Source organism: Morone saxatilis, unplaced genomic scaffold, assembly GCF_004916995.1.
Source record: "Morone saxatilis isolate NCDOM2014 unplaced genomic scaffold, NCSU_SB_2.0 Contig7, whole genome shotgun sequence".
Classification (NCBI taxonomy): domain Eukaryota; kingdom Metazoa; phylum Chordata; class Actinopteri; family Moronidae; genus Morone; species Morone saxatilis.
In genome coordinates this window covers 986265-998801 of record NW_023340246.1, presented here as the reverse complement: position 1 = coordinate 998801, position 12537 = coordinate 986265, and the positions used below count along the sequence as shown (strand labels likewise).

The following is a 12537-nucleotide window of genomic DNA, read 5'->3' as shown; positions in this document are numbered from 1 at the left end:
GGATGGTTCCAGGGGGGGGCCCGTTTTATAGTAAATAAAGTCCTGATGTCGAGATATATTGTTATTAAGCTAGTAGCTATATTGTAATTATTATAACGAGAAAGCACAAGAACTCCGGGGAAGAAGTGAAGTTAGTAACATACATTAATGGGACATGAATGAGTGCAGAAAGAGAAAGAGAGGGAGAGGATGAGAGGGGCTCAGTGTCAGTTGACTACAAAAAGAGTTTGCAAGCTTTGATATCTGCCAAAGCGGATATTACTAAATACTGACAGTATAGGCTGCCCAAACTTTTGCCACAATGATGTTTTTATTTATGTCGAATTAATGATATGACTGTTTGCTGAAAATTTTATTTTTTATGTTCCATATCCCAGAGTGGCTGTGTTTACTTATTTTAAATTAAAACACCAAAATATGTTATTTGTCAAGGGGTGCTCAAACTTTTTCAAACATTTATACCGTATATAAATAACTTTATATATAGTTTTGTTTTGTTTAATGTTGTTTAAACTTAATTATCTGTTATGTTCTTTATGTTTGTAGCATGAAGGGACTGCAACTTTCTTTTGGTTGTTTACCTTCTGTTATATAATGACAAAATATATTGCCTTGTACCTAACATTGTTGCTGCAAATAAGGCAAAAGAGGAATGCTGGTAAGGACATAAACAAACATAATCCATTACGTAAACACAACCAATGAAAACAATCTATGTCAGGTAAATTGGGTTTAAAGATATCAAGGCAATGATGCATACAGTTTGCACTACTGTAAGTGCCCAGCTTCATTCTGTGACATTACTAACTTACGGCTCAACAAGTTTGCATATATGTAGACTATTCCCTCATCTGAGAATCTGTATTATTCATAGACAACGTCGCCAGGAAAATTATTTCATTTGAACATAACCACCTCTGGACAGGTTAGGTGAACAGCATCAAGTTATCATGTCAATCTAGCCAGTTTGAAAGAAAGCCACTTTGGTAACATTGAACACTCACCAGGCTAAGTAGGACTTGTCAGTTGTTTTTAAACACACAAAGTTGGAGTTTGAGAGAGAGGGCAGGTAGACAGTTAATTAAGTGAAGGAGCACAGTTAGCACAGTTAACAAAGCAGTGAATCAGAGTGATCTTTTTTACCAGGATATTAAGTGAAATTTATCAATAATTATACATAGTGTAAATCCTTAATAAAGTAGGATGTAACTATGCCCCCTCCTGCCCTGTGGTTTTTCTATCCTGCACATTGTAAATATCTTTCCTGTACAGTTTAGATCTTTCTATCTTTATCTTTATTTATTTATATTTTAAAAAGTGCTTTATTTTTGTGTGATTTTTATGCACCAACGCAAATTCCTTTACGTACGTGTAAAAACTTTGCAATAAACCTGATTCTGATGCAGAACAACACATCACTTTTTGTACATCTGAATCTGTGTCTACCCTGCAGCTCTGGAGAAAATGTCACTTAGCAATGGACCAGAGAATGGAGGAGCTACTGGGATTTCCAGTGAGACACCTTCAAGTGAAACACCGTCAAAGCCTACTGAGACTGACTGCTCCTCCTAGAGGCTCAGTTATTTGGAGAAAGTAACTAGAGCATTCGTGTGAAAATCTCTCTCAAAGAACTGAATCAGAGAATTCTATGACAAACCTAGGGACAACGGAAGGAAAATGAACAGAAAGTATGTTTTCCCTTTTTCCTCTTGGTGTTCTAGGGTGGTGGAAATTGAGGGTTTTTTCTGGGCATGTGGCAATGATTTGGGCTAAAAGTACACGTTTGATGAAGCCAGGTGTAAGATATGTAGAGGAGGGACTGAACAATGTGTGATTTCTCTGGGGATATTTTATACTAATGGGAATTGACAGGACAGTTGTATGTGAGAATGGCAAAAGGAACCTAGCTGTCATGGAGGCACAGTGACATCAGGAAGGAAGAGGTTGCTTATTGTTGAAAATGTCTTAGAGCTGCCGCTTTAGGAGAGACACTTGTAAAGTGTTATGCTCTTATTTGTATAGTTATCCATCTGGTCTTCACAACAGTATGACAAAACTATATAGTCCTACAGGGAACTTGGGAAAGACCAGGAAAACTCTTAATTCATATTTTATTAATTGTTTTACAAAAAACAATAACTAACAACTTTCTGTTAAATAGAATCTTGCCTGTTGTCAGCAATACACTTTCCAACATTTAAAACCTAAGCAGGGCAGATATGTATTAGGTTGAAATATGTATCTAAATATTTTACCTGCCACATGAATGAACATACGGAACACTGAAAAGCAAGAGAAACAATAGGCAGCATTTATTTGGTGATGTCAATGCGAACAGTATAAAAGTACTTAAAATGTACAACACTTTATGGATGGATAGAGAAAATATTTAGTATTTTGACACTTAATAAACCAACATTAATCTTATTAGCATTCTTTTTTTCTCTTATCCAGCATCCATCTTTAATATAAATATGTAAAAGATGGTAGTAAGTTACCCTCTGGGGTTGCATTGTTATGGATCCAACTGCTTTTTCTGTCAAAATTCAATACAAGCACCAGGATTGGTCAGGTGCCCATGCTGGCATGAGTGGGAGGAGTCTTCTGCCAGAAGAACTCTATTTTATCCCCCGTCTCCCAAGTTCATACCCTTAAATCATTCATCCACTCTTTGACAGGAGTGGCTGTGAAACAGATAACTGTCTTTCAAGGGAGTATAAAGGCACTTCCAAATCCCATCTGGAACTGCAGCCTACTTTCCTCTAACTTTTTAGGGCAAAACAGGTGTCCAGGGTGTCCTTGTCAAGTCATAAAGTCCTTAATTTAGCAGAAAAAAACAACCATATCTGGCTGTTTGTTTAATTTTTCCCTCCTCCAGATGTTTTTCAAGTGTAAATACTAAAAAGGCATGTTATAAAGTCTAAGGCTTTGAGGGTATTGTAATTGTTTCAGCTGTTACTTGTCATACTGATGTGTGACCTGAAAACCCTGTCCCGGTATTGTATCCTATTTATAAGGTGTTGACTGTAGGGTAGATGTTCTATTGACTCATTATCCTGCCATAAATTTTTAACCTTGTTGATCATTAACATATATTGGCATCTCACTGTATATTGAATATGGCTGGGCACAAGACAACACTTGTATTATCTAATTGAATACAATCATTCTTAACTGTGTATTGCTGTATACTGTACTTTTTATTGTTTTTCTTTTATTGTCACGTTCTATTGTATCATGTTTTTTTTTTGTAGGATCCCCTTACTGTATAATGCTGTAAAATACAACAAACTACTCTAAACTGGGTAGAGGCATCAATTCCTCTCTGCTCAGATATCACATTGGTGAGGTCTGTGTGAAAAATATTCAGTTGAATACATTATGAGCCCAGCGCTTCTGTCTGTTGTCACCACTGCTACAGTACCTGCCAAAAGAACATGTAACAGTAAGTGAAAAACTATTAACATGTATGACGTGCTCTTTATAGGTAATGAATCCAAGTTAAGCAATCTATTTTAGTCTAAATAAAAGTTTCCTTTTTTTGAATGTCTTCAGTGCTTTTGAAATTCATCTCTGAGTTTATGAAATAAATTCTAACTAGACGTTCAGACAAGTATAGTGTGGTCCAAGCACCCCCATGGATTTGGAGGTTTAATCGAGTTAGTTATAAAGTTATCTGAAAACATAGCTGAAAAGAGCTTTGAAAGACAATGTGACAAACATAGAAACAGAATTGGATGTCCTCAGACAGTGTTCCAGCCAAGTAAAATATGAATTAACAATATCAAATCAGTTCTTTTACTAAATTATTGTTTCAATCTGGAGTTAAATACAAGTACTGGAGTTCAATTCAATTCAATTCAATTTTATTGAATAACCAAGAAGTGATTGCACTAGACAACTTTGAACTCCTTCACAACTGACGACATGGGAAGCTGGAGTTATCTTGACCTAATGTAGAGCCCAATTGATGTAAAACCCGTGGGTATTCCCAGCCATCTATAAAGGTGCTTGTTAATCTTCCTCTCCACTCCTTTAACAGATGTTATAGGCACTTCATACATGGTGAGGAGCCACATAAGTCTTGGAAGCAGGGTATGTTGGTTATAACACTTATATTTCCCCATAACATATTTTTGATGTTTCTAATACATTATTGCATTTCAGAAACTATAATCTGTAATGATACACTGAGCAGTTCTTATAACTTATAGTTATAACTAGCTAAAGTTGGTCGTCATATTGTGCTGCCCAGGACTCGGGATTCTTTGGCATGGAGGTATAAAGCTTTATGAATGCTAAACTTTTAATGCAGTATGTCCATAACATATACTTTATAAACCTATTTAAGTTGTCATGCATGATTATAAACATTTATAAACTATCATACAAAGAGTTACCATCATTTCTTATCCAAAGGACATAGCCATCCAGTTGCTTATTAAATCCTTCACAGGTGAATATAACATGCCAATGACCAAAACCAAAACAGACCCTTTGGTGGTCATGGATGTTTATAGAACTAATATGTTACAAACCTGTTAAATCATGCAGACAAAAGAAAGTTTGATTTTGATTTTGTTTGTTTGATAGATTGTGCTTGATGTAAGCGATAATGCCAGACAAGGTTAATTCCTGATTATAGACACCTCAAAGGGTATTATCCCGCTTATACCATGGTCACTTGCATAAGAAAAAAAAAAAAAAGATAATTTATATTTTCATGCATTTCGCAATAAAAATTAAAAGTTTTCCATTTGCCTGGTAACATCTTCTTATGCAGTAGAATTACTCTACATAAGAACTACTAGTAAATAGGACAAATCTTGGACATGACTTGGCAATGAGATATTTCTAGTTCCCTCTATCATAGAGCCCTAAGCTGTGGTTATGCTAGCGAGGTTCAAAATCAATAACACGGCGTGCACACTTGACAAACAGTAGGTATAATTTACCTCACTGAGACTCACTCGCTTTCAATTTGTTTTATAGTTTCTGGTTCTACCAAAGAGCACTGATCAGGTGGTTAACAGCACACAGAACGGTTATTACTTGTTAAGACATGGTTCATTTCCTTATCATCTAATTATTTTTTGGGGCTTTTTATGCCTTATTTTATAGAGAGAGCTGAAGATGGACAGGAAAGGGATAGAGGGGTATCAAACCCGGGCCCCTGTGGTAAAGACTGAGCCTTGTTACATGAGGTGCATGCTCTAAATACAATTTGACGGCATGTTTAACGAGACTAGCCAGCTATGCAATGATCTCATTGTCCCCAAATCAGAAACAAAAAATCTAGATTTTCACAAACAAATGCCATGTGTACTGACGGCTGCAGCCTGAAGTAGCGAGTTGAATGGCAAATAGAATATGGGATAATTACTTATATTGAAGATTCAAGAAGTTTAGATGGACAGTATAGGGCCTTTGGTGTCCATCCTGCTTGTCATTAGATGAGGCACAGAAGGACTACACTCAACAGTGTTGTAAGATATATTTATAAGATATTAAGATAGTAATTCAGATGGATATTTATTTGTTTTCATTAAATTTATTTCAGCGCATTCATTTAGAATGGTGACAGCAGAACTACTTCCTCCTGTCCTTCATCAGAAATTAATGGACACCCTGCAGCTAATTAGAATCAAGTATTTACCCATGGTATAAAGTGGAATTAACATATTCTCTCACCTGCCTGGTTGCACAGAAATCTACCAAAAAGTACATGTTTTTGCTGTTTCAGTTTGCTCTTTCATCCTCTTTGGCTGTACCCAAGGGTAATTGAGAACCATAAGCATTTAAAAAGTGACAAACAGCACATTAATTTGGCATCATGTTGTGTATTTGTTGACTCTTAAAGCAGCTCCTGAAATGTTTGTTTGTGCCGGTATGCGAAAAAATGGCTGTGGCTCAGAGGGGCAGAGCGGGGTGGCGTCCCCCGAGTAGTCGGAATGTTGTTGGTTCGATCCCGCGGCCTCCTCCTGGCACGCTGTTCGAAGTATCCTTGGGACGCAAGATACTTGCAACCCCAAATTGCTCCTGATGGCATAGCATCAGCAGGTGGGTGGGAATGGTGGTATGAGATGAGTTTTAGCTTCTTTTTGATGGACTTGCCCATCACTGTGTGAATGCGTGTGATCAAGCGGTGAATGTGCAGCTGCCTGTGTAAAAGCGCTTTGAGTGGCGGGCAAGACTTAGGAAGGCGGCTATACACACGTACACGGTCCCATTTACCATTTCTCACCATGTGTAACCATTTTAGCGATCACCACAAGAGTCATTGAATTGAATTACCGTAGAACCCTCAACGGGCTGTATGTAGCTCAGGCTTTTATTTGCTTCAATCACTGGATTTAAACTGTCTGTATTTGGGACAAGCATCTATATAGGACAGGTGTTTAATTACTTTTGCACAAAACTGTTGCTCAGTAAAGATGGAAAATGGAGATGGAAAGATGCAAAATAATATCAAATAACTTAGTTACCAGGGTGTCCCAACATTATTAATTTATAAAAGTTTAGTGTAGAGTGCAGAAGTCTGATATGCACCTTTTAGGTGAGCTTTGGTGCAGTCCAATTGACTCCACAACAAATGTGAAGGCCATCTACGCTTTAAGTGGGAAGGCTCAACAACACTAGTCGACATGACGCATTAACATCATCCGTCATGATGTACAAATCACACCATGAGAGTGACACAAAACACTTCTCTAGAGAAAGCCAGCATTGTTATAGACCTTATAATTCTTAAATTTAATATAATTATGTGGACTATGAAGTATTGAGAAGTAAAAGAATTAAAGTACACATTGGGGTTAGTTTAGTGCCGTCACTGGGGGAAACAGATCACCCATATACTGAGCATAGCAGTCTGAGATGGTTTTCCTCAGCCCATCGATGTCTCTCCTCAGCTGGCTGACCTCTAGCAGTTTGAATCTCAACTCGTCTTCTACCTCCTCTCTGCAGTCACTCTCCTCCGCTGAAACACTCAATGCTGGACAGACAGAAAAGTAGAAAATGTTATCACTGGATAAGGGATACTATATAGTGAACCAGATTATAAGTACATAAATTCAGGAATGGAGAAGCAAGCCCCTTGTGTGAAGATAGGTCAAGAAAAATATTTAGTTGGTATACTTGTACTCACCTAACACTGTACTGATCTAAGTGTATGGCAACAACAGTTTGTGGTTTTGGTTGACATAGCATAGTTTGGTCTTAGTAATACTTTGGTTTGTTAGGAAAACTAGCAGCAGTAGGTCCCCATTGTGAATCTCGCTCATATGTGCTACTCTCGCGATATCACTCTCCATTGTTCATTTTAGAGAGTTGTCTCATTCTTAATCACTGAAATATGTGTTGCTTTGTATGTGTCTTATCTGTTGTCATGTTCTATTTTTGTGGACTGCAGGAAGAGAAACTGAACTTTTCATGACCGCTGTCTTTAACTGATATTAGTGTAGAAACCAGGGGAGATCAGAATTTTGTATGACTTGACTATGCAAATATATGATATACAAATACATTTGCAAGAAAAAGTATATGAACTCTTTGGAATTACGTGGATTTCTGCATAAATTTGTCCAAATTTGTTCTGATCTTCATCTAAGTCACAACAGACAAACACAGTCTGCTTAAACTAATACCACACAAACAATTATGTTTTCATGTTTTTATTGAACACACCTTGTAAACATTCACAGTTGCAGGGTGGAAAAAGTATGTCAACCCTTGGATTTAATAACTGGTTGACCCTCCTTTGGCAGCAATAACCTCAACCAAATGTTTCTTGTAGTTGCAGATCTGATCTGCACAACGGTCAGGAGGAATTTTGGACCATTCCCCTTTACAAAACCGTTTCAATTCAGCAATATTCTTGGGATGTCTGGTGTGAATCGCTCTCTTGAGGTCATGCCACAGCATCTCAATCAGGTTGAGGTCAGGACTCAGACACTGTTGATTTACTTCTGCGCTTTGGGTCGTTATCCTGTTGAGCTTCAATTAGTAGATAGATGGCCTTAAGTTCTCCTGCAAAATGTTTTGATAAACTTGGGAATTAATTCCACAATTTGTCTTACCGTGGACAGCTTTATGCATGTCAACAATTCTTAATCGTAGGTCTTCTAAGAGCTCTTTTGTGCGAGGCATGGTTCACATCAGGCAATGCTTCTTGAGAATAGCAAACTCAAAACTGGTGTGTTTTTTATAGGGCAGGGCAGCTTTAACCAACACCTCCAATCTCATCTTATTGATTGAAGCCATTAGCTTAGGGGTTCACATACTTTTTCCACCCTGCACTGTGAATGCTTGGATAGTACCATATTTTTTGTGCATTTATTCGAGTGTTTTAAACTGCATTTCTTCGCCTGTATGTGTAATTGCTTGAGTTTCTGACACAGGGAAAGGACTTGGCGTTTGTGGCAATTACTGTCTGCAGTCTGCATTAACTCAAGGGAAATAAGACTTTTGAGCATCTGTTGTCTTACATGCAGGGTCTCTGTGTGTGTATCTACGAGTGTGAAAAACAGGCAGAGAGAGCTTGTCTTTCTCGCACTCGCAGATATACACACAGAGAGACCTTTCCTATTATTATTATTATTATCATACATATAAAAACAAAGGCCAAAGGTAATCCAAATATTATGGTTGAGAGCCAAAAGAAAAACAGGAGCTCAGCAAAAGGCATCCATTCACAGCAGGTGTACCACTCAACTAACTCAAGACATATGAGGCACCGTCTGATGACGTTTCTCTCGTATCTAAGCAAAGGCATATTTCACAAGTTTGACGGTTCTGCAGTCAGTACTGGAAAAATAGGACATTCTATGATGCATTTTTGTTATCCCCAAATCAGGAGAGAGTTCTACCTCTCTGAGTGTGTGCTACGGCAAATTATCAACAGCTGAAATTGTGTTTTTTTTTTTGGCATACATTGTTAAATAGAGGGGCAATATGACTGGGAATGTAATCTAGGGTTGAGAAGGTGTTTTTAATTTCATCTTGACTTTAATACTGGATTTTGGTACCCAACCCTACATCTAATATTAAGGCATTTAGACAAGCCTAAAACTATAGTTGGGGCCCTCTTTTTCAATTTTACATCTGTATTCAACACAATTCAGTAACAGCACTTACTGGTGATTTAACTAGAGGTTAAATCTCCAATATTAGACACTGTGTGCTGATTTGATGTTTGTGTGAGTTTTCACATTCTATTATGGTCAGTAGTTTCTAGTTTTCCCCTCCCTGGTGTCCCTGTCTCTCTGTGTGTGTGTGGACTCCTCCCACTCTCCCTCACCTGTCTGACGGCTCAAAACTGCCAGCCATCAACTCATCAGTCCTGCTGTATATAAACCCTGGTTCTCCATCCACTCTGCCAGATCGTTGTCTCTACGTGCCTGGTAGTAACTTTCTTGGCCAGTTAGAGAAATTATTAAAATTAAGATACGTTTCCCCCCCCCTTTGTGCTGACAAACTAAACCTTGTTTTTTCCCTCAGGATCTTCACCTTCACTTCAGCTACCTGCCCCGTCCTTCCCTAATCAGCCAACACTGCCTCCACCTTCAGTTCCACTCTGCTGGCTCGTGCAATTGTCCTACTCACACTGACACGCAGAGCTTCACATCACCATTTCATCAGCGCGGCTTCGAATAATAAGCCATGTCTTGGTAAGTCATACCGCTAACAAGAGTTTGGTACTTGCTTGTGGGTTCCTCTGATTTAACATAACTACATGCGTTTGAGACTGTATTACAGTTTTGAGCCTACAACGTAGTAATAGATATCGGGCTATCACACCATTGACTCATAAGAGGGTCGTACAATCGTCATATCATCATCCGCTGCTTGTTGCTGTCCCGCTTTGCTCATGTCTGTCTTCTCCGTCTTATACCTCCTTTGAATCGAATGCATTCAGTTATACATTAACCTCTACTTACAAAAAAAGTACAAGTACGGTAACGCGGAATCAGAACTATTCAAATCCCTATTACGGACTCAAGAGCACCCAAGGTTGTGTGAGCTCACTTCTACTCTTCACGACCTTTATATAGACAGATGGTGCAAAACAACACTCTTGGGACAAGAACACATTTTGGCCAAAATATAATAAATACAAAGAATCTGTATTCTATACAAAGCAGATTCAAAACATTTTTGCGTTAAATGTAACTTAAGAGCAGATAACTTACCTACTGTACAACAACCTCATAAAAGAGTGTATGTGTGTGTAATGGTGTTCTATTCACATTTTCATGCCCCAGGAAGCCGGGACAGGTTACGGCTCTTTGCCTGTTGGCTCTTGAGCCAGGATCGCAGACGAGCCCTGGAGGTCAGATAGACAAAGGTACATCGTCTTTGAGCAGACCGACCCACTTCTGTATTCGCAGCATGGGATGAGGATGCACCAACAGCCCGTCAATCCACCTTGCCTCATTGGCAAACAAAGTGAGAAATTTTAGTTTCTAGTGACTATGACGCAGCCGCACACGCGCATGCTCTCAGCATCAATCTTAGGGAATATACCAATCAACACTCACTTTTCACACAGATACAGAACTTCTGTGTTGGCTACATACAGTGCTTAATTTTCTTTTCAGTTAAAAAAACCTCATTATATAGCAGGCTGTTGAGGTCCAGTGTTTAACGGTTTAGTTCCATAAATGGTAATTGCTTGATTGCTCCATTAAAGTTATTTGTATAGCGCCAATTCATAACAGAATTATCTCAGGACACTTTTCAAATAGAGCAGGATAGACGAACTCCTTTTAACAATTAACAGAGACCAAAACAGTACCCACGCATGAGCAAGCAAATGGCGACGGGGCATGAAAAACTGCCTGGTTCAAAAGGCAAAACTAGACAACCCTTCGACTCCTAGTCGGTGGTCATCTGCCTGACCAAGGAGAGAGAGAGAGAGAAGAGTGAGAGAGAAACGACAGAGAAAGACAAGGACAACAACTGACACCAATACAGGCTAATGAACATGAAAGAGATACGAGACAAGCAGGACGCGCAGCAGCGACAACAGCCACAACAGTATCTGTAGAAATAAATATGCTTAATAATAATAATAAACTAACAATAATATTCGATCCCTCTCTGCGACATTAGCAAGGCATCAAGCAGGACCATCGCGGCAGCGCCCCAGGCTGACCACGCCGGATCCACTTCGAAGACAGCCCGAAGAAGAACGGTGCACCAAGATCACGCGCCTCCAGCGACAGATAATGCGAACTCGAGGCCCACGTCTCGTCAATGGGAAACGAGCTACCGAGCGTGGACCGTGGCTCACCTGAGTGCCAGCCCTAACTATAAGCTTTATCGAAAGCAGGATGTCTTACTACTCTTTAAGATCTCACAGGGCGTCGCTCCCCGAACCACAACTGGCCGCTCGTCCACAGAGAGACGCTTGTAGCTGAATCTCCGCTCCTGTTCTACGTTTTAGAAGCACTTCACTGAGGAACCACCAAGTGCCACGGTCCTGCCATTTCAGCGCGCGCGCGAACCCATGTTCGTAGAGGCGGTCAATACGGTACTAGTGAGCTTCTCGCGCAGATAATGACACGGCTGGGCCGTGACCACCTGAGAGCGCTATAGGTAGGAGAGATTTAAAGTTCATTCTACAGATTCCTTACCAGGGAGCCAATGCAGAGAAGCGTAGACGAGGAGAGATTTTCTACCTAGTCCTGTCAAATACCTTCTGCGCAAGCGTTTTCGAATTCACATTGAGCAAATCCTAACATGGCGCTATTAAAGCCAGACCTGTTAATAAAGAGTTCAAGTAACGCCAGCCAGAATAACAAATCATGGATCAGTCTTCCGCATCCTGTCTGTGCATAGGATCGTGTCCTGATTTGCAATGCACAAATGAAAGAGATGCAGTCCTAAGGTCTGCTTTATTAGAATTAAATGACAAATCCTGAATCAAAGCATCAACTCCACAAGATTCCTGATATGTTCTAGAGGCCAACGTTAAACTGCCCAATCTAGATAGCTATATTTGATGGGAGCTCTAGAGTTATTGGGCCAAAGTACAAGAATTTCGTTTTTTTAACATCAAGAAAATGCACCTCAACCCAGGATTCTTATGTCCCTGTAAGACCATGTTTGTACATGCAGATGATCATAATGTTCATTCGGCTTGATCAAGTAGATAATAGGACTGCGTATCAATCCTGCCTAACAGACGAAATTCATGCGAGTGATATTCATTAATAATGCTCCTACGCAAGGAGCATATAGACAGTAATACGTACTTGTCCAAGTACCAGAACCTTGCGCTGACACTCCCAATGACTAACGTACTCGTATTTATCTGAAGATGGTCATAAACATGTACAAACTCGTGCCAACACTGATAGACACGGGCCTACAACCAGCGTTACGTGCGTTCCTTTATCTGCCAAGTTTGATGCCAAGCTCCGCACAAAGAATATTACCTGCGTCAGACGGGTGTACTCTGATCCTTGCTCTCTCTCACCTCCTGTTCCAAAAAAAGCTCGTACATCGGTAACCAGGACATGGGGACACTGACAT

The 12537-nt window shown here is 39.5% G+C and overlaps 2 protein-coding genes across 2 annotated transcripts in view; one reads left to right on the top strand and one right to left on the bottom strand.

The window, feature by feature from the left end:
• gopc (golgi-associated PDZ and coiled-coil motif containing) overlaps positions 1-3550 on the top strand; it is a gene marked incomplete in the record, with an annotated part of 11008 nt that extends 7458 nt beyond the window's left edge. Inside the window, 1 exon segment of the mRNA XM_035678667.1 lies at positions 1454-3550. Within this exon segment, the coding sequence (XP_035534560.1) occupies positions 1454-1572 (119 nt within the window).
• Positions 3551-6324: 2774 nt separating this feature from the next.
• The window catches only part of LOC118340911 (centrosomal protein of 85 kDa-like), a gene marked incomplete in the record, with an annotated part of 27522 nt that continues 21309 nt past the window's right edge, over positions 6325-12537 (bottom strand). Inside the window, 1 exon segment of the mRNA XM_035679074.1 lies at positions 6325-6994. Within this exon segment, the coding sequence (XP_035534967.1) occupies positions 6816-6994 (179 nt within the window).